At 38.5% G+C, this 22,939-nt stretch overlaps 1 protein-coding gene and 1 long non-coding RNA gene across 2 annotated transcripts in view; both read right to left on the bottom strand.

Annotated features, from left to right (window-relative positions):
- Window positions 1-139: 139 nt before the first annotated feature.
- Window positions 140-22,688, bottom strand: LOC126379471 (S-phase kinase-associated protein 2-like). The gene is made up of 13 exons (XM_050028231.1): window positions 22,541-22,688; window positions 22,314-22,383; window positions 20,193-20,264; window positions 17,002-17,203; window positions 13,673-13,816; window positions 12,343-12,499; window positions 11,460-11,589; window positions 10,183-10,357; window positions 9,097-9,187; window positions 7,958-8,082; window positions 7,080-7,239; window positions 5,230-5,349; window positions 140-1,159 (listed from the first exon to the last, which is right to left on the bottom strand). The coding sequence occupies exons 1-13, from the start codon at window positions 22,606-22,608 to the stop codon at window positions 1,093-1,095; spliced, it is 1,581 nt and encodes a 526-aa protein (XP_049884188.1). The 5' UTR covers window positions 22,609-22,688; the 3' UTR covers window positions 140-1,092.
- LOC126379644 (uncharacterized) overlaps window positions 140-22,939 on the bottom strand; it is a 72,337-nt gene continuing 49,537 nt past the window's right edge. The window contains exon 2 of the long non-coding RNA XR_007568357.1: window positions 140-412. This is a non-coding gene — a long non-coding RNA (uncharacterized LOC126379644). The remainder of the gene's footprint in view (window positions 413-22,939) is intronic.

The raw sequence follows: 22,939 nt of genomic DNA, 5'->3' as shown, positions 1-22,939 counted from the left end.
CGTAAGTATTACTTTAGAAATAAAAATAAACTGATTATGATAAAACTTCTGAATATTATTAATTCTTATTTCCTGTTTTGATCAAACGCTATTTATAATTTCAAGCTACGCCCACACCACAAATAAATATTGAAAAAGAATATTTTAAAATCATTTTTTTATTTAAGCGTAATTAAAAATCAAATAAATGCAGAAATCACTTCAAATGAGGGGAATTAATTACAAACAATTTGGAAATACAAACCTAATACTCGTGCTGATTCCTGTACAGTCATGAGCAATACCCACCCACTTTAGGACTCTGTCGCACTAACATATTTGACATTTAAAGAGACTTACAGTTCAATTTGTCAAAAAAGTTAATGTGACATAGTAAGATAGACCAAAGTGTATACATATTAATGCTCGTGACCTTACACACCATCTAATTTTATTTTGTTATACCTGTCATTTTCTTATCCACCAAAAAGGAAAGGGACAAATGATTGTCAACAAGTTAATTTTAAAACGAATGAATAACCCGGGCGAATAAAATAGGCATCGCGCTGGTATGCAATTCGTTTGACGTGCTGACTACTTAACTCTGTCGGGCCATTTCCTTTTGTCCGTATTCGCATTATTCATTATTACCTAGTTCATATAGCAAATGTAAATTGTTACTTGCAATAAATTTATTTTATTCTTATTCTTCTTATTCTTATTGGCCGATGTAAAATTTTTAGACGGTTGTTTTAGATATCTGCTTAAAATTGACGTGTGTTCCATAAATTTTATGCCTAATTAAAACACATAATAACGGGTTCTTAAAGTAGGGATATCCCTACTTTAAACGCGGTAAGAACCCGTTATTATGTGTTTTAATTATGATAATAACCGCGTAAACTTTAAACAATGTATAATTTTATGCCTGTCTATAACCCGTCCCTTTCTTTTTTAGCAGAAAAGAAAATGATAGGTATAACTTAAAATAAGATTAGATGGAGTCTCATTCATTTTACACACACAAGTCCCACATTTACAATATTAAATAATGTATAAATTATATACAATTTTACGTTTTCATATTATTATAATTTTGCAATAAATAGCTTATCAGTCTCTTGTTCGGAGTCCCCATATCGATGTTCTTCTAGTACCAACAGTTGGGCGGGCGATTGCGCTGGAAAAATCAAACAATATATCGTCACTGCAAAGGCAAAATTACGTAAGCGCCAAAATGCCATTTCAAGAAAATGTAGTTTAAAGTATTTTTTCGTTTTTCTACTATAACTTTTTACCCATTTATCCAATTTTGATGACGTCAACGTAAGATTACATTGTTTTTCATTTTCTATCTCTAGCAATAACATATTATAACATGAATAATAATAATAAACTGAGGAGCTCGGTGGCGCAGCGGTAAACGCGTTCGGTCTGCGATTGTTGAAGTTAAGCAACTTTCGCAGAGGCCGGTCATAGGATGGGTGACCACAAAAAAAGTTTTCATCTCGAGCTCCTCCGTGCTTCGGAAGGCACGTTAAGCCGTTGGCCCCGGCTCACATTGGGTCGAAAGTGCTATTGCAGGGACTTACGATTCAACTTTCGTTTATCACATATTTGATTATGCCAATAGATAGAGCTAATCAAACACAATAAATGTTATGTTAGGTAATTTTTTCCTAAAGTTTATACTTTGGTCAGAAAAAAACATTTTCTGTTTTTTTTGTATGAAACGTATCAAAGACAGTTAAATTTCTGCCAAGTCCATACCGATCCAGCCGGGAGACCTTATTTTCTGTAATCTTTGTCTAGTTGACTACTCAAATGCAAAATCAGCATCTGCCTAAAGTTGCAATTCTTTGAAAGAAATGGGTCAGAAAAAGACAAAAAATTCAACATTTCAAAATTCAGTTTTATGTTTTATTAATTTATTATAAGCTTAGTTCTATGTTAAATACTATACAGAAATACATTACAACACAAGTGACAAAGTTAAAATGAACAAAAAAATATTTTGAAGGTACCTACCCAGAACATATAATTAATGAATAATAACCTTTACTTATGTTTTTTCGTTATAAAATTTCTCAAAATTAATTAACCTCTATATATCACTATTGCTCGCCATAAATTGTGACAAACATTCTTACAACTCTTATTAATTGGTTACCTACATAAGTTTTAACAAAATAATAATATAATCTTAAGAGATACTTAAACAAAAATATACTACTTAACTTGTAAAAGATAAAAGATATTAAATACAAAAAAGTTAGCCATTATTTTAAAATACTATTCACTTCACTATCACTAGAACTATCTTCTAAATTACTTGTGTCTATAAATTCTATATCAGATTCAAGCGGATAATGCAGCAAAAGCTCTCTGGCTTCGGAAGAAAGAATCATTCCCTTTTGCTTTGTCATTCGAGGTCTAAGACTCGTTATCACTGGATCAGAAGACAATAGAAGATTATGCAAAATGTCTTCATTTGTCGGTGTCCTACTTATTTTTCTGGAATGGTTCTCTCTGTATTTCCGAAAGTCTTTGTTACGAGCTTCTGCTGCTTCTTCAGATAGTTTTCCTATGGGCATAGCACCAAAACGTTTAATTATATCTGCTCCATGGATCAATAGCTCGATGGCATGTAATACCATGGATAAAATTCCACATACATCTTTGCAGTGTTTTTACAGTACTGAGAAAATTTTGAATTATATCCATTTTTGGTGCTATGCCCATAGGAAAACTATCTGAAGAAGCAGCAGAAGCTCGTAACAAAGACTTTCGGAAATACAGAGAGAACCATTCCAGAAAAATAAGTAGGACACCGACAAATGAAGACATTTTGCATAATCTTCTATTGTCTTCTGATCCAGTGATAACGAGTCTTAGACCTCGAATGACAAAGCAAAAGGGAATGATTCTTTCTTCCGAAGCCAGAGAGCTTTTGCTGCATTATCCGCTTGAATCTGATATAGAATTTATAGACACAAGTAATTTAGAAGATAGTTCTAGTGATAGTGAAGTGAATAGTATTTTAAAATAATGGCTAACTTTTTTGTATTTAATATCTTTTATCTTTTACAAGTTAAGTAGTATATTTTTGTTTAAGTATCTCTTAAGATTATATTATTATTTTGTTAAAACTTATGTAGGTAACCAATTAATAAGAGTTGTAAGAATGTTTGTCACAATTTATGGCGAGCAATAGTGATATATAGAGGTTAATTAATTTTGAGAAATTTTATAACGAAAAAACATAAGTAAAGGTTATTATTCATTAAAAATTATAGTTCTGGGTAGGTTAGGTACCTTCAAAATATTTTTTTGTTCATTTTAACTTTGTCACTTGTGTTGTAATGTATTTCTGTATAGTATTTAACATAGAACTAAGCTTATAATAAATTAATAAAACATAAAACTGAATTTTGAAATGTTGAATTTTTTGTCTTTTTCTGACCCATTTCTTTCAAAGAATTGCAACTTTAGGCAGATGCTGATTTTGCATTTGAGTAGTCAACTAGACAAAGATTACAGAAAATAAGGTCTCCCGGCTGGATCGGTATGGACTTGGCAGAAATTTAACTGTCTTTGATACGTTTCATACAAAAAAAACAGAAAATGTTTTTTTCTGACCAAAGTATAAACTTTAGGAAAAAATTACCTAACATAACATTTATTGTGTTTGATTAGCTCTATCTATTGGCATAATCAAATATGTGATAAACGAAAGTTGAATCGTAAGTCCCTGCAATAGCACTTTCGACCCAATGTGCGGCTGCATTAGCAGTCGTTAATAACCACCAATCCGCACTGGGCCCGCGTGGTGGTTTAAGGCCCGATCTCCCTATCCATCCATAGGGAAGGCTCGTGCCCCAGCAGTGGGGACGTTAATGGGCTGGTGATGATGATGACGATATAATTAATGTGAAACGTGGACTATGACACAGAGAGACAGAGGTTGGAAGCGTTTGAGATGTGGTGTTGGCTAAGGATGGAGGGTATAAGCTGGACTGAAATGGTGTCAAAGTTACTACACAGTAGATGAATTTTATAATGACAATGAAAATTGATTATGAAATTAATATGACATTATTGTACATTGTATTAATTTATTTGTTTTATTCTATTTAACTTGACATCCTTAAATCTAAATACCTTTGAAATTTTGACATTATTGCTTCATCATCAACAGCCTATATACGTCCCAATGCTGGGCACAGGCCTCCCCTCAATCAACCGGAGGGGGTATGGAGCATACTCCACCACGCTGCTCCAATGCGGGTTGGTGGAGGTGTTTTACGGCTAATAGCCGGGACCAACGGCTTAACGTGCCTTCCGAAGCACGGAATCATCTTACTTTTTCGGACAATCAGGTGATTCAAGCCTGAAAAGTCTTTACCAAACAAAGGACAGTCTCACAAAGTGACTTCGACAATGTCCCCATCGGGAATCGAACCCGGACCTCCAGATCGTGAGCCTAACGCTCTAACCACTAGACCACGGAGGCTGTTCATTATTGCTTAATTCAATTCATTGACATTGTTACTTTGTTTTTGCTATTTAAATTATTATAAATTGCTATAAATTTTATGCTATTAATTATTTTTGTATATGTAAAATTGTTATGTTCTTGTCATGAAATGTTTAAATATGTTAAGTATAAGACACAGTACAGTGTGATAAGACAGAGATGTGGTGTATAAGACGATATAGTGACTAAGATTCAGAAGGGAATGTTAGGTTGGTTTGGACACGTAGAGCGGATGAAGGATAATTGAATTGAAAAGCGGTATATAATGCAAATTTGATGGTAGGGCTGGCAGAAGAAGACCGAGAAGGGCTTACGATGACCAAATTGGAGATGTCCTTAGAAAAGGTTTAATACGATCTACTCTGAACCGGCGTGCGTGTATGAAGCGATTGATGAATGTGGAGGAAGCAAGAGAAGTGTGTCAGGATCGATGCAAATGGAATTCTGTAGTCTCTGCTTACCCCGGTGGGAAATAGGCGTGAGTTTATGTATGTATGTGTGTATGTTAAGTATGGATGATGTATAAAGTAGAACACAATGTAAAAATTGTAAACGATTACATAAATAAAAAAAAATGAAAAAGGGCTGGAAAGAGTTAAAAAGAGAACCATATTGAAGACTATAGAGAACCGGAGAGGAAAAAAGTAGCATGGAGAATGCTGCACCGACAAGAGCGTGGCTCTTAAATTGATGATGATGACTGTATGTTGTACCTGAACATGAACTGGTTGATCTGTATGGCCGGCAGGGCGGCTCGCAGCGCGTTGAGAGACGCCGTCTGCAGCATACCCCACACCTCCAAGTACTGCAGGGAAGACATGCTGCTTAGCTTGCTGCGGACAAGAGTATTCATTAATAAAGACACGGCCTCTGTGGTCCAGTGGTTGACGAACCCGAGGTCCCTGGGTCGATTCCCGGTGGGGACAAATCACTAAAAGCAGTTTGCTGTTGTGAGGTGGATTACCAACCTCATCAACCCTGGTGGAGGGTTACTATTGAGCCGCCAAAGGCCCCTCACATGGCTCATGTAACGACTACTAACTTAAATAAGTATGTAGTAACAGGGACCTACGGCTTAACGTGCCTTCCGAAGCACGTATAATCTTACTTACGGACAATCAGGTGATCAGCTTGTAATGTCCCAATCAAACTAGGGATTTCAAAGTATTTTTTTTTGGTATGTCCCCACCGGGATTCGAACCTGGGACCTCCGGATCGTCAGCCCAACGCTCAACCACTGGACCACGGAGGTCGTTGTTTGACGTTTAAATAAATAAATAAAAACTGTTTAGTAACTGATTTAGAAAGAAAGAAAGAAAGAAAGAAACGTTTATTATAAAGGGACACCACAGTAACAAATACAAAACAAATATAAAATATAAAACACAGAGTTACACACAACTTACAATCAAACAAAACCCATAATAAAAACAACATACACGAGAAATACAAATAATTGAGTGTATGGACTGGTCAACGATGGTGGTGGTGTCCTTTATAAAAGGGCCTCACTCAGCACAAGCCGCGGCGCGAGCCACGACGCTGGTATTCTGTGGACCCTGTTAAGTGAGGCACGGAAGCCGTATCTCCCACAAATACTTGAATGAATACATAATAATATTTACTTATACTATGAAAACAAAGTAGTTTACAAAAACATATATTAAAAGCGTGTGTGTGTGCAGTGTTTTTTTTTTTTTTTTGACGTGACTTATTGTAGATTTGCCGCAGATGGCATTAACTACTTAGCCGGACAAATGGGGAGCGCTGAAGGCTCTCACCCGGTACAACGTTTAAGACAACAGGCCTGAGGGTGCCCAGTTGGGCGCGAACCTCGGCTCAGGGCGTCGTCTGAGAGGAAAAATATTTGAAAGAATTAATCGACCCTAGCGGGTCGATAGCGATAAGCGCTGAATGAGGGAAATCGTCGACCACGCCGGCGGGGTCGGTATCGGGGTCCTGAAGTGTTTGGTGTCGCGAGCTGATTGGCTGCCTCTATGGCTAGAGTAATCGGGTCGCCGGGATCGTATATTACGTCCTTCGGACGCCGATACTTTTCAGTACCGTCCCTAAGCGGGATGTACTCGGAAGCCGCAACTACCAGGGGATTCGGGTGGTGCGGAGCAGAATCGAAAAAACGTTTGGAAGCTAATTTGAGCCATTGGGCAGTTGGCAGACCTAGGTCAATGTGAAGATTTTCATTGCGAAGGAACCACGGAGCTCCCGTGGCTTTCCGCATGAAACGATTTTGTATTACCTGTAGACGGTGGATTTGAGAGGGACTCGCATGAGCGAAAACTACCCCTGCATAGGTCATGATCGGACGGAAGTGTGTGCAGTGTATCTACAAATACATGAAAGAAATACAATAATACTTACAAAACAATACATATAAAACGATTAAATAAACAAATAAATAAAGTTAGAAATGTTAGAATGTGTTCCAAGTTAGTGTGCGATTTGACTTGTTGGAAACTAGCCTATCACTTGGCCGGACTTATGGTGAGCGCTGAGAGCTGTCACCGTTGAAAACAGTACACCACTATGCCAACATGGTACTCACGTGAGCACGTGCGGCGGCAGGAGATAGCACCGGCTCAGGGCTAAGTGCTCCAGCCGGTGCAGGGTGAGCACGGAGAGCACGGCGGGCGTGCGGAGCGCCGAACAGTCCGACAAGTCCAGCTCCAACAGGCGTGGGCAGCGGTCCACTAGCTTCGTTACCACTGGAAGGAGAGAAACTGTATTAGAAATCCATCTTCTACCGTGTGGGTTTCTTTTTTTTATTTTATTTATTTCAAAAATTAAGTACAAACAGTGATTTTATTAGAGATGGGCCGAGTATTCGTTTGATACTCGGTACTCAGCGTACTCGGCGGGTTTTTTGATACTCGTACTCGGCCGAATAACTCGGTTATTTGATAACGAAAATACAGCCATAATATGACGCGCAACGAATTAAGAAGGCTACAGCCGAAGGACTCAAAAAAAACCAAAACTTTTTATAATATAAATTTAAATTTTATAATATAAATAAATTTAATTAAAAACGATTACAATTATTTCTTATTACTAAAAGAGTGCGACTTGATCGATGTGAGAATCAAAAGTGCGACACGAGGTTTCCATGTCCGGGCCGCTGGCAACGCGGCACGAGGCGCTAGATCAGCGGTTCACCGGAATCGATGATTTTTACAATTATGTGGGTCATGACGCAATTCGAATGCATCGGTGCCGTGTGCAATGTGGTTCTTCATCAGCATTTTCCATATGGTTGCCTTGCGTAACAAACGTGATGTATTTGTTTGCAAACAATCAAGTGACTAGTAGTTGGAAGGCGTGGGCGGGATGAGGGAAAAATCCACTTGATATCGACTCAGAATCATGGTTTGACTCATCCCTCAAAGTTTTCGTTACAATGTCACTAACACCCTTTATACTCACTGTCATCAGTCATAATCCTGGCTCCGCCCAGATTCAATCGTTGTAGCCTGGAGGGTAATGAGGTCACTAACACTTCCAACGCTTCTTCTGTTAAATTACACCACGAAATGTTTAGCGATTGTAATCTGAAAATAAAGGAATAATCTAGCTTTATAACCTGTTTTGTGTGTTTTGCTTTAGCTAGAACATCATCATCATCATCACCAGCCCATTAACGTCCCCACTGCTGGGGCACGGGCCTTCCCTATGGATGGATAGGGAGATCGGGCCTTAAACCATCACGCGGGCCCAGTGCGGATTGATGGTTATTAACGACTGCTAATGCAGCCGGGACCAACGGCTTAACGTGCCTTCCGAAGCACGGAGGAGCTCGAGATGAACACTTTTTTTTTGTGGTCACCCATCCTATGACCGGCCTTTGCGAAAGTTGCTTAACTTCAACAATCGCAGACCGAGCGCGTTTACCGCTGCGCCACCGAGCTCTTCAGCTAGAACATCACTGATTGAGAAATTGGTCGGTGTACTGCGGAACGGAAGGCGATTGGAGCAACCACCGTTCTACACGCCCTATCTATGGAGTAATGGGGATTACTCCACCGACATAAGAGCAGCTCTTAAATAAAGAGAGAGAGAGATATCCTGTATATACATATAGAGTGGGTTGTGAGGTAGATTACCCTGGTGTTAGTGACATCGTAACGAAAACTTTAAGGGATGATTCAGACCATGATTCTGAGTTGATATCAAGTGGAATTTTCCGTCGCGAAATTCATTATGAAATTATTTTCAATTCTATACTTTTGCGACAGAAAATTCCACTTGATATCAACTCAGAATCATGGTCTGAATCATCCCCCTCAGTATTCGTTACGGTGTCATTAACACCGTGTATAGGCTATATTATTCTTCTTATCGTGTCGATGGCAAATTAAATAGTATCGGCCCAAAACTTGGCAACAAGTATGGCGCTATCTGCAGCGCTCATCAGATCCTCCTGCGTACAGGTGTTCGGGCACGCAGGATATTTATAAGTCTAGAAATGAAAGCGCCCTAATCTTTTGATATACGAGAAGTTATTTGCACTAGACGGTCTTCTAACCCAGACGGTCTTCCCCACATGGTCTTTAAATCAAACTTACTTGGTACATCCATCCAATAGTTCTTTCAATCCTTCCGCAGTAATGCCTTGAGCCATTGCTAAATTTAAAGTTTCTAAATTGGAACATTTACCTGAAAAAAAAAAAAAACAATTTTACTATACTTATTTATTATAATTTTACTATATTGGTAGAACGCTTGCCTCTCACTATGAGGTCGCAGGTTCGAATCCAGCACAGGCCTAAACCAATGATAGTGGTGAAGGAAAACATCGTGAGGAAACCCACATTCCCGAGAAACGCATTTTCGGAGGTATGTAACCTAACCTGTATTGGGCTGGTTTTCCCTTCGCGGGTTGGAAGGTCAGACAGGCAGTCGCTTCTGTAAAAATCAGGCCCTGTCAAATCTTCAGGTTAGGTAAGCGGACCCTGAGGAAAACGGGATAATGCTAGGGGGATGATGACAGCCCTGCTCAGGTGGGCTCTGCCTATAGATATTTATTTTATTTTTATTTATTTATTTATTTATTTTATTTGTTCATATAAAGTATAGTACAGTGCAATACATTGTTTCATAGGCTAATAACATATTTATAACAGGTAAGGTAATAAGCCTCTGCAGCCGAACTAGGTGAAACCTGTATCTCAGCATGCAGCGCCTGTTCCCAACGGATAATAACAACTTAGCCAAATAAGTTGTCCTTATTTAGTACATACTTGTATAGGTATATAACAATTGGGTCGTGTCTTATAGGGAAGTCAAGGAATTGGCCTTTGATAGACTGGAATGGAAAATGCTACACCGACAAGAGCGTGGCTCTTAAATTGATGATGATGACTAGGTTCAAGATAAATTATGAAATTCTGATTACTAAATAAAGACACATCTAAAACTAACGAAAAACATTTTCTTTTTTCTATTAAACTTATTTATGAATTTTAATCAAGAAAAACGTAATAATAAGTCCGACATTTTGTCACGTTTTTCTATGACGTCACAGAGTGCTTTTTCATACAAATTCCATAGTGATTTCGTGTTTTGACGTTTAGTAAAAAGTAACTGATTTGACTAGTTGGAAACTAGCCTATTATAGATATAGGTGTGGTCTAATGTATATGTTAACTTACTTATAACGCTAGTAACGGAGTCATCCACTCGTACACTCTCTAAACTCAGCTTGGTCAACATTGGACATCGCTCCAACAGGCTTCTGAGGGTGGCTGTGTCTACCACGGTCATACTCAGGTCTAGGTACTGTATGCGGGATTGAGTAGCCGGGGGCGAAGGCTGCCATTCACCTATCTGGAAGTACGAAAAAGGTTAATGTAAATATGTCTTCTATGGGTTTATTATTCTTCTATCGTATGGGTTGTGAGGTTGATTACCTGTTTTGTTATATACAGGGTGTTAGTGACATCGTAACGAATACTGAGAGGGATGATTCAGACCATGATTCTGAGTTAATATCAAGTGGAATTTTCCGTCGCAAAAGTATAGAATTGAAAATAATTTTAAAAAACTAAAAAAAATCATGAATTTTGCGACGGAAAATTCCACTTGATATTAACTCAGAATCATGGTCGGAATCATCCCCCTCAGTATTCGTTACGATGTCACTAACACCCAGAATAGTTATTGGCCCCGATTCCTGCAGACACTTCCCAATTTTATTTTAAGTTATACCCGTCATTTTCTTATCCGCCGTAATTCGCAGTAAAATTCAATATTCAATATTCTTTATTTACATAATATGATGGTGTACAAGTTTGTAAGTTACATATGAGTTTCACATCATAGACCCTTTCGGGCACGACAAAATAGAAGTTTAAAAGAGAGAAGGAAGCTTTTCAAATGGTAACATCAGTATCATTAAGGTATTCACTAGTGCTGTAGTAACATTTATTAATGAGAAGTTCTTTTATTTTTTTAATAAAGATTTTGACACTTTTTTCTTCTTTTAATATGTTAGGCAGTTTATTATAAATTTTGATGGACATCACATATGGGCAGATTACATAAACTGCCTATATACGTCCCACTGCTGGGCACAGGCCTCCCCTCAATCAACCGGAGGGGGTATGGAGCATACTCCACCACGCTGCTCCACTGCGGGTTGGTGGAGGTGTTTTTACGGCTAATAGCCGGGACCAACGGCTTAACGTGCCCTCCGAAGCACGGAATCATCTTACTTTTTTGGACAATCAGGTGATTCAAGCCTGAAAAGTCCTTACCAAACAAAGGACAGTCTCACAAAGTGATTTCGACAATGTCCCCATCGGGAATCGAACCCGGACCTCCAGATCTTGAGCCTAACGCTCTAACCACTAGACCACGGAGGCTGTTATGGGCAAATTATATCATCAAATTAGGTGTCTGCAGGAATCGGGGCCAATGTGTCACTCACCTCGGAATTAGCTAGTCTGACAATGATTGGTTTCCTAGATAGTATCTTCCCAAGGGCATTCTTAGCTAATATCTTGAACCCTAGGTCTAGCCGCTGCCACAGAGTCTCGTCACACGCGACGCGATGCCACCTGAATAGAAAAGAAGAATATATTTTTATTATTTACATACATACATCATCATCATCAGCCCATTAACGTCCCCACTGCTGGGGCACGGGCCTTCCCTATGGATGGATAGGGAGATCGGGCCTTAAACCATCACGCGGGCCCAGTGCGGATTGATGGTTATTAACGACTGCTAATGCAGCCGGGACCAACGGCTTAACGTGCCTTCCGAAGCACGGAGGAGCTCGAGACTTTTTTTTATGGCCATCCTATAACTTCAACAATCGCAGACCGAGCGCGTTTACCGCTGCGCCACCGAGCTCCTCAAGTACCAAGCCGGCCAAGTAGTCAATGCCATCTGCGGCAAATCTACAATACATACATAAACATAAATAGCCTATATACGTCCCACTGCTGGGCACAGGCCTCCTCTCAATCAACCGGAGAGGGTATGGAGCATACTCCACCACGCTGCTCCACTGCGGGTTGGTAGAGGTGTTTTTACGGCGAATAGCCGGGACCAACGGCTTAACGTGCCCTCCGAAGCACGGAATCAATTTACTTCTCGGACAATCAGGTGATTCAAGCCTGAAAAGTCCTTACCAAACAAAGGACAGTCTCACAAAGTGATTTCGACAATGTCCCCATCGGGAATCGAACCCGGACCTCCAGATCGTGAGCCTAACGCTCTTACCTTACCACTAGACCACGGAGGCTGTTAAATCTACAATAAGTCACGTCAAAAAAAAAAAATTAAAAAAAAACTAAAGTCCTCACCTCTTGCACACGAGCATGCAATGAGCGAGGGTCAGCTTAGGAAGCCATCGGAAGACACTCAGCATCATCTCATCAGATAATGCGGCGAACGAGTCCGTGCCGCTGTACTCCGCCCCCGAGGTGACAACCCGGGGCTGGTCTTCGGAGACACACCCAGCTAGAAGGAAACCAAGCGGTCTTCTATCATATTATTATTATATATCGTTATTCAGTAGGTAACATAGTAAAAGTAAATTTTGTACCGGACGAGAGCCCTCAGCGCTCCCCATTTGTCCGGCCAAGTAGTTAATGCCTCTGCGGCAAATCTACAATAAGTCACGTCAAAAAAAAGAAAGAAAATGTGTGCTCTATGTCAAATTCAAAAATATCTTCATTCAGTAGGTAACATAGTTACACTTTGAATCGTCAATTTTCACATAACTAACGTTTCATCCGCCTTAACTACTGCAGCTTCTCACAACCTGTATAGCCGGGGAAAAGAACAGGGCCCTAGACGTTCTTTTAAAAAAATAAACATCATATGGACTTAAGTTGTCTGAAAATAAACAAGTTTTATTTTTTATTTTTATTTTTTTATTTTTTATATCATGTGGCTTGCCAGCAGATCAAATCCAAAAATATCTTTATTCTTCTTCTTATCGTGTGGGTTGTGATAAGTGGAATACCAGCCTCATCAACCCTGGTGTCAGGGTTATGATTGAGCCGTCAAAGGCGGACACATGGCTCATGTAACGATTACTCATTTACCGGGACCAACGGCTTAACGTGCTTTCCGAAGCACGGATCATCTTACTTTCGGACAATCAGGTGATCAGCCTGTGATGTCCTAACCAAAATAAGGATCACAAAGTTATTTTTTGTGATATGTCCCCACTGGCATTCGAACCCGGGGCCTCCGGATCGTGAGTCCAACGCTCAACCACTGGACCACGGAGGCCGTTAATATCTTTATTCAAAAGATAACATTAACAACAGATTGTCCGAAAGTAAGATGATTCGTGCTTCGGAAGGCATGTGAAGCCGTTGGTCCCAGTTAATATTTAGCGATGTAAGTAAGTAATCGTTACATGAGCCATGTCCGCCTTTAGCGGCTCAATCATAACCCTGACACCAGGGTTGATGAGGCTGGTATTCCACCTCACAACCCACATAAGAAGTTCTTTTCCCCGGCTATACAGGTTGTGAGAAGCTGCAGTAGTTTTAGACGGATGAGACGTGACGACATGAGCCATGTAAGGGGCCTTTGGCGGCTCAATAATAACCGACACCAGGGTTGATGGGGTTGGTAATCCACCTCACAACCCTCACGCTAGAAGGGGTATCAACTCACGTGTATATGTGGCTTCAAGCCTAGCGCCTGCAGGGGGTGAGTAGTCGCATATCTGAGCTAACGGTGTCTCCTCGTCTGCGAGCTGTCCAGATACGAAGGTGGTTTCAAGCAGGTGATGTTCTGTTGATTGTTGGAGTGGTCTAGCTGTAAGAATTGAACATTTATATTATTGATGTATCTGTTACAATATACAGGGTGCTAGTGACATTGTAACGAAAACTTTGAGGGATGATTCAGACCGTCATTCTGACATGATATCATTATTATTTTTCACTTTCCTTCCACCGACTGTAATTAAAATAAATAAATAAATTGATTTATTTATAAAATTGATTTGTACAATTTAGGTTTACACATGATTGCACAAATTAATTGTTAAACCCTGAGTCCCAAACTAAGCTTAAGCATGTATCTTGGATGTTGGATTCATGTAAACCCTATTTTCAAAAATACCAGCTGTTGACGTTACCTTGTCTGTATATTTTGGAGATATGTATTTTTGCTCATAAGCACAAAAATCTGTTCCAATATAATTATGAAGTTAGCAATAGAACGTTACGCAAACAGTATCGAAATAAATTACACAAACCAGTAAGCAGACTCGAACTTGTCACAAAAAATTCGTTCACCATGTGTATACGGTTGTACAATAAACTCCCGGAGTCATTTACAACTATGAACATGAACAAATTTAGAACTGCTCTTAAGACATGGCTTGCACAAAAATGTTTTTATGACGTCAAAGAATTTTTGAATGAAAACTAAATAGTTATTTCATAGACCTACTTATTCATTGTATATATTCTTTAATAATTTTTTGATTTTTTATTGTTATTATTATTATTGATTTCTTTCTCTTATGTTATAATGAAATATGGTGTGAAATGAAATATCATTGCCTGTGTAAAATGTGTATATGCCTGCAAAGGCAAAATTTAGTGAGACGTAATTTGCAACTATAACTGCAACTATTATCTATAACTGTACCTAAATTTATGCACAATAAAAATCTTTATCTTTATCTTTATCTTGGGAATCAGTATCTTACATCAGCTAATTATGAGACAGGAAGTGTGATTGACCATTTGAACACTAATAAGTACAAACCTGAAAAAAAAAGGAATAAAAAAAAACAAGATACAATAGAAATACAAAAAATCATCATCATCATCATCAAGAATAATATGTACCATTGTATTTAAGTCTATAAATTATGTAATACAAACTGGATTTAAAAAAAAAAAGAAAGGAAAACATGAAACAATAGGACTAGGGCCCTGTGCTGAGAGGTTTTCTGGCCACGTCTTTCCCTCAGCGTTACAGATTCCGATGTGGTAGTAGTTTTACAGCTAGCTACATAATATGTAAGTAATTTAATTTTTTGACGTTCAAAAAGCGCTAACTTTGTAAGCCAATTTTGAAAAATAAATATTTTTGAATTTATTTATTTTTTGAGTGGAATGTTCCGTCGCAAAAGTATGGAACAGAAAATAATTTAAAAAAAAACACCCATACCTATTTGTATGGCTACCTGTATGGGGTGTAAGTGACATCGTAACGAATACTGAGAGATTCTGAATTAATATCAAGGGGAATTTTCATGGGAATGTGGGTTTCATGATGCTGTTGTTGTGGTGTGTATGTTGTGGCCAGGTCTTAGAATTGATCATTTCATGACGTGCTCAACCATTTCATGGAATAGCCACCTTAAGTTGACAATGGTGCTAATTCCTGTAAATACCATCTAATTTTATTTTAAGTTATATCTGTCCTTTTCTTATCCGCCGAAAAGGAAAGGGACGGGTAATCGACAAGCATAAAATTTATGGAACACACGTCAATTTTAAGCACAAATCTAAACCAACCGTCTAAAAATTTTACGTCAGTCAATAACCTGACACATTCATTTACTCATTCTTCCTAAAATTAAGAGCTGTGAATCATCCGTCCCTTTCCTTTTCGACGGATATGAAAATGACGGATATAACTTAAAATAAAATTAGGCGGTGTTTGCAGGAATCGGGGCCATTATTGTTGAAACGTCAACATTAACAGTTAATGGTGTTTCATGTTAATGTTGTCCATGTTATTTGGGGGATTCTCTTAAAATGCATAATTTTTTTTGTCATAATTTTAATTATCATAATCCTTTTTGCATAACGTTTTTTAGCATAATAGTACTTTCCCATAATAACATCAAGGAATACTGCTTTGCTAGGTATACCTTATTTTTGGACTAATATTTGTTGGTATAAATTTGATTCGCATATAATATTTTTTAGAATAATAGTGTTTTGTCATAATTTTTACAAGGCTTAACAGTAGGTTAGGGTGCGGCGGGGGTGGCCCTTGGGCCACTCCTACGCCGCGCCGCCAGCATGTTTATCTTACACACGAAAAGTATACTGAATGATGACCAACAGCATGAAATAGTGTCAAAAAATATAAAAAGTCACAATCATGAACCAAATGCAGCCAAGGTAAAAGTAAGTTTCGAAAATGTTCAAAGTTGTGCCAAAACTTTTCTTATTCGGAGTATAGTTTTTATGCTTATAATAATTATGCTTATAGTAGTTATGGTTTTCAAAATTATGCTTAAAAATTTATGACAAATGAATACTATGCGTAACTAATAATAGGACAAATAACAGTATGCCATGGTAAATTATTACATAAAATTTTATGAGTAAAAATAGAGAACCGTAATTTGGTGTAATAAAAAAGCGAATAGTCGAATAATTTCTTAGGTTCCAAATTATTTACCTAATAAATATGGAAAATTGTACAATTACATCGATTATAATATCAATCACGTTTTAAATATACTACTTCGGCGCCACTACCGGTGGATAATGTTACTAATTTTACGATAATTATGATTGCATTTAGTTGTTCTCATTGATCTGACCAAACTACATCACGATGTGGCCAACGAATGATATTCTATTTCATGAAATTATCAAGCACACCATGAAATGATCAATTCTAAGATCTGGCTACGACATCATCATTATCAGCCCATTAACGTCCCCACTGCTGGGGCACGGGCCTTCCCTATGGATGGATAGGGAGATCGGGCCTTAAACCACCACGCGGGCCCAGTGCGGATTGGTGGTTGTTAATGACTGCTAATGCAGCCGGGACCAACGGCTTAACGTGCCTTCCGAAGCACGGAGGAGCTCGAGATGAAAACTTTTTTTTTGTGGTCACCCGTCCTATGACCGGCCTTTGCGAAAGTTGCTTAACTTCAACAATCGCAGACCGACCGCGTTTACCGCTGCGCCACCGAGTTCCTCCTGGCTATAATAAATAAATAAATAAATACTTACATTTCTCAGCACTGCGCGGACTCCTACCCCTTGAATGGCCAGGACTCTTCGAGGGCCCAGGACTCTTCGAGGGCCCAGGGCTAGGACTGCACACCTTCAGGGCACTCCGCGGGCTCTTGACATGTGGCGACGTGACCAGGTTCACGTTAGGGCTTACGTTCTCTATGTCGTTGTGTTTCCTTTTCATACCAGGTTTGTGGTGCTGTTGAAATATGTTATTTATTTATTTAATAGTTAAAATCTTAGATCTTGATGTGTTCCATGATCCGCTGAATATATATATGAGAAAAATTCTATTATCTCAATGGCCCCGATTCCTGCAGACACCTCCTAATTTTACTTTAAGTTATACCTGTCATTTTCTTATCCACCGAAAAGGAAAGAGACTGATGTGTGCGTTACCCCAACAAGAAAGTATCTCCTAGAGTTATATGAGTAGAACGTATAGTTGGTGCCTTATCTGCTGTAAATGTGCCCCCACATAAAAAATGTGTGCCCCCTGTCGTTTCGAAAAAAAATCGAAAAAACGATTCTTGCTGGGGTAACGTTTTTCTAGCAGGAAAATTCTAAACGAATGATCGGAGAGAGAAAAACTGTGCATGGCCAGATAGCTTATATGTGTGCCAAAATGTGCCCCCAAAAATAAAATCTGTGCCCCTTCAGATTTTCGAGATATTGCATTTCCTGCTGGAGTAACGTTTTGATGAATAGTATATCTCTAAAACCATTGCATGTGCCCCTGTAGAATAAACATACGCGAGTAGCTCTTAATGTGTGCCCCTTTGTGCCCCAATTAGATTTTAGAAAATATTTATAGTTTTCAAGTTATCGCGGTTTTATGAAAACCCGAAAAAACATCGCAGCGCCTAAATGAGACAAGGCATAACTTCGCTGAAAACTGTATTCGGTCTTTCTTGACGCTAATAATAACCATACAAAGTTTCAAAAATGTTCATGCATGCGTTTTTGAATAATCTTGCTAAAAGTAAAAACGATGGTGTCATAACTTTGACGGCAAAATACAACGAACTGGCACAATCCCAGATGTGTAGGTGTAAACCAAAATCTTGTGCCTTTAGTCAAAAATATATGGTGAAAATATTGAGCTTCAAATGTTACGCATTAAGTAAATATAAACAAAAAACCAAAATATGTAAACAACGGCTGGTTATCCGACCAAATCTGAATGACTACTAAAAAGCGACGGATTCATACTTAACGAGGACCTTCTTTATTGGACGTATTATACCTAAGCTGTTGTCCTTACAGTCGCGTTCAAAAGTTTTGAGGGCTAATTAAAAAATATATTAAATGCACCTTGTGACTATATAAATGAAACAGCTTGTTGATGTGGAAATTATTATTTACATTAGTATAAAAATACAGGTGTGTCACAAAACAGTTTGGTCACGATTTTGAGCATGTTAGTCACATGTACATTTTATTTGAAAATGGCTCTTATAAATGTACTTAATCATGTGTAAGGTCATAGAAACAGCTATTAAAATATAATCCAATAACAACTTTATTTTATTAGTTATTACTTTTCTACTTCAGTGTACTCAGGCACAACACGTGTGAACCGGTTAGTGAGTAAAGTAAAGAAGGTCATCGATATGTATGAATCCGTCGCTTTTTAGTAGTCATTCAGATTTGGTCGGATAACCAGCCGTTGTTTACATATTTTGGTTTTTTGTTTATATTTACTTAATGCGTAACATTTGAAGCTCAATATTTTCACCATATATTTTTGACTAAAGGCACAAGATTTTGGTTTACACCTACACATCTGGGATTGTGCCAGTTCCTTGTATTTTGCCGTCAAAGTTATGACACCATCGTTTTTACTTTTAGCAAGATTATTCAAAAACGCATGCATGAACATTTTTGAAACTTTGTATGGTTATTATTAGCGTCAAGAAAGACCGAATACAGTTTTCAGCGAAGTTATGCCTTGTCTCATTTAGGCGCTGCGATGTTTTTTCGGGTTTTCATAAAACCGCGATAACTTGAAAACTATAAATATTTTCTAAAATCTAATTGGGGCACAAAGGGGCACACATTAAGAGCTACTCGCGTATGTTTATTCTACAGGGGCACATGCAATGGTTTTAGAGATATACTATTCATCAAAACGTTACTCCAGCAGGAAATGCAATATCTCGAAAATCTGAAGGGGCACAGATTTTATTTTTGGGGGCACATTTTGGCACACATATAAGCTATCTGGCCATGCACAGTTTTTCTCTCTCCGATCATTCGTTTAGAATTTTCCTGCTAGAAAAACGTTACCCCAGCAAGAATCGTTTTTTCGATTTTTTTTCGAAACGACAGGGGGCACACATTTTTTATGTGGGGGCACATTTACAGCAGATAAGGCACCAACTATACGTTCTACTCATATAACTCTAGGAGATACTTTCTTGTTGGGGTAACGCACACGAGACTGATGATTGACAGCTCTTAATTTTAGGAAGAATGAGTAAATTAATGAATAACCTTGGCGAATCAAAAACGTATTCGCTGGTATGCAAACCGTTTGACATGTGCTGTCAACTTAATTCAGTCGGGTTATTAGCCAAAACAAAATTTTTATAGGGTTGTTTTAGATTTGTGCTTAAAATTTGCTGAAATTTGACGTGTGTTCCATAAATTTTATGCTTGTCGGTTACCCGTCCCTTTCGTTTTCGGCGGATAAGAAAATGACAAGTATAACTTAAAATAAAATTAAATGGTGTCTACAGGAATTAGCACCATTATGTACTAAATAAACAATAAATAAGATGATCATGCTACGTGCATTGCTCACACTCATGGTATAAGAAAACCAGGTATGCTCAATCCTATGACAAGCCGCCATTGCTAGCCCTTTGATGACGTAAGTGTTACCATTAAATTGTTATCTCCAACATTCCAAGGACGTAACTTTTACTACTGAAAATTAATAATTACTGACTAATGTAATTAATTACTATTACTTGTCACATATATAAAAATCATTAAAAACTGTAAGTAAATCTTTTACTAAAAGTTCAAAATTTTCTTGCAAATTAAATACATTGACATTGGTCGTGGGTAATTTATTACGAAATGGCAACGCAGGGTCGGATGACGTCAGCTGGGCTAACCTTGAAATGTTAGCTGTCACTTTTGAGCATACCTGGTTTCCTTAAACCATGGCTCACACTTACCAGGGCAATAGAAACGTCGCACTGGTCCACATCATCAGGCTCAAGCAAGCTCACACCCATGTCCTGCAGCACCTACCAGGAAAACATAATGTTATCCATGCCTACATTGAGATATGAGCAATGTAATCATTGATACCTACAGTAAAAAGTGCTTTAATAATAATGAAGATGCACATAACATAAGAGAGAGAGAGAGAGAGAGAGGAAATATTTATCCATCATCTTGTCAAATTCAAATTCAAAAATATCTTTATTCAGTAGGTAACATAGTTACACTTTGAATCGTCAATTTTTACATAACGAACGTCTCATCCACCTAAAACTACTGCAGCTTCTCACAACCTGTATAGCCGGGGAAAAGAAGCTGCAAGAAAAGCCTCGGCACAGGGCCCTAGACGTTCTTTAAAAAAATAAAAATAAACATAAAATATTGATATACAATTGAGTAATTTAGCTGCCTAATATCAGTTCAGACACTACATACAGAGAGAGCAATTAGAATTTTTTCTTGTACCTATTCTTCTTTTTTTTCTTGTAGTGTTGCCTGGCTGTAACTTTTAATACCTTTTGTTATTCCGGTTTTTATTGTTTTTTAACTACCCTTCTCTTTCCAACCCTCCCTGTCTTGGGCATAGTTCGGCCAAGTGTGCCGGAAAGCGTCCAGCGAAGGAGGCCTTTGCCCAGCAGTGGGACATTAATTTGGCTACAGAAAAAATACTACCTAATCCTACATGCATGTTAATTCTATAAGTTGTGTATGTCTGTAGTTTTCAGCGCCGCAACCCCCGATTGACGGACCGGTGTTGTTACCATTGCGCCACAGGGGTCGTTTAATTGATTTTATTACAAAAATAAATATTATTCCAAAAAATATGCATGTTTTATTTTTTTCCCCCGCCATGACTCAGTCAGACTGACCAAAAAAAGTTAAAATCGATATCTAAGCAGTTAATCCGTTTAAGTAGAATTTTTGACATTATGCGCTTTTGTCATTCTGCGCCTTTGACATTGTGCGCTTTTGACAATATGCGCTTTTGACATTCTGCTCTTTTGACAATTTGCTACCACTTGACATTTCGCTCTTTTGACCTTATGCTTCAAAACGATTTTCAGCACCACCTAAATCCTCTCACAGCCCAGCTGACTAACAAGGAGACAACAAGGTCACAGCTTAAAAGACACCAGATCCTGCAATTGTGCAAAAGAGGATTGGCTTTTAATAAGGTGTGTCGAGATTGATGAATCCAAATGCTCCTCGTCGTGGAGATCCTTGGGGGAGGCCTATGCCCAGCAGTGGGCGTCATACGGCTGATGATGATGTGGTACAACAGTGAAAAGGTCACGAACTCAGCATTTTGTCTACATACAAACTGCCTATATACGTCCCACTGCTGGGCACAGGCCTCTCCTCAACCAACCGGAGGGGGTATGGAGCATACTCCACCACGCTGCTCCACTGCAGGTTGGTGGAGGTTTTTTACGGCTAATAGCCTGGACAAACGGCTTAAAGTGCCTTCCGAAGCACGGAATCATCTTACTTTTTGCATTTTGTCTATTTCCAGAGAAACAGACGCTCAAAGCTAACAGCTATATCCTAACTGGGGTAGTCAGAGATTCTGATCAAGATGAACTAAGTACCCACGCCTCACTGAGCTTTCTTTTACACCAATGTGACAGGTGAGCTCTTCCTCTATCGTATGAATTGTGAGGTGGATTACCAACCCCATCAACCCTGGTGTCAGGGTTAGGTGAGGTGGTGAGGCATATTAGCTCAGTTGAACCGGATATATCTCTTTTACATCTTTCACTTACTACCCAAGACTAACTCTTGTATACCAGGAACACAGAAACCAGGTAGAGTACCTACAGTTAGAACTACAGCACCAAATATAGGCATTAGTGATCGTAACTTCACTCACAGATACTGGACATGCATCAGGCATATTTCACTAGTTTCTCTATGATTATTGCACTTTAATTACACAAGAACACTAATAAAGTAAGACTGCTATGCGTGTCCAACGAATTCCTGAAGAAATTATGCAAATTATAACCAAAAAGAATGTCAGTAAAAAAGCGGGAATACGTCGCATAGAGGGCATGCTTTCACAGCTTTCTTACCTCGATATCGGTTTTTCTGTCCATAAGACTCCAGCTCTTACGCGTGGAATTGTCCTGACGCATCCTCTTCCTACAAAAATATAGGAAATTTCACGTATTTTCATAGAAAATCAGAAATGTAATTGACACGGCGATTTGGCGCCCTTTGTTTTTGGCGCCGCCCGATCAGCTGTCAACGACAGGTTAGAGAAAATTTACGATTTGCGTGAAAGAAATACACGACTTACCTCGGAGTATCAGCTTCGTCTGAAGTCCTAGATGGAAGGTTGTCGTCTTCAACGCTGTTTGTGCTCATTATTATATTTTTCAGTTATAATTTTGCACAGAAATGCAATTTTTACGGCGAGACGTCATCAACCAAATCGCAAATTCTGGGAATAGACAAGATGTGAGTGAGAGAGATAGACACAGAATAAAGTATTATTGCCAGCACTAAAAAATTAAAAGCAAGTAGGTCTGGTAATGAAATTAATTAATATGATTAATATGAAAACAGCTCAACACTCTTCAGTACCTATATTTTTACTATTACGTCTATAACTATGAACACATTATTCTAGGACCCATCAATTTTTTAAAACGCACACAGTTTCGTTTGCACTCTAATAAGGTGCTATATTGACTAA

This window comes from Pectinophora gossypiella, chromosome 29, assembly GCF_024362695.1.
Source record: "Pectinophora gossypiella chromosome 29, ilPecGoss1.1, whole genome shotgun sequence".
Taxonomy (NCBI): Eukaryota; Metazoa; Arthropoda; class Insecta; order Lepidoptera; family Gelechiidae; genus Pectinophora; species Pectinophora gossypiella.
Note: the sequence above shows the minus strand (reverse complement) of the source record. Positions and strands in the feature narration are given on the sequence as shown.

Excerpts from the sequence above, each read along its gene's own strand:
- LOC126379471 (XM_050028231.1), bottom strand. The coding sequence starts at position 22,608 with ATGAGCACAAACAGCGTTGAAGACGACAACCTTCCATCTAGGACTTCA. Across the intron at positions 17,204-20,192 it reads GCGACGTTTCTATTGCCCTG|CACCACAAACCTGGTATGAA; the intron begins GTAAGTGTGAGC and ends ATATTTCAACAG. Across the intron at positions 8,083-9,096 it reads CTATTGGATGGATGTACCAA|ATTACAATCGCTAAACATTT; the intron begins GTAAGTTTGATT and ends CTTTATTTTCAG.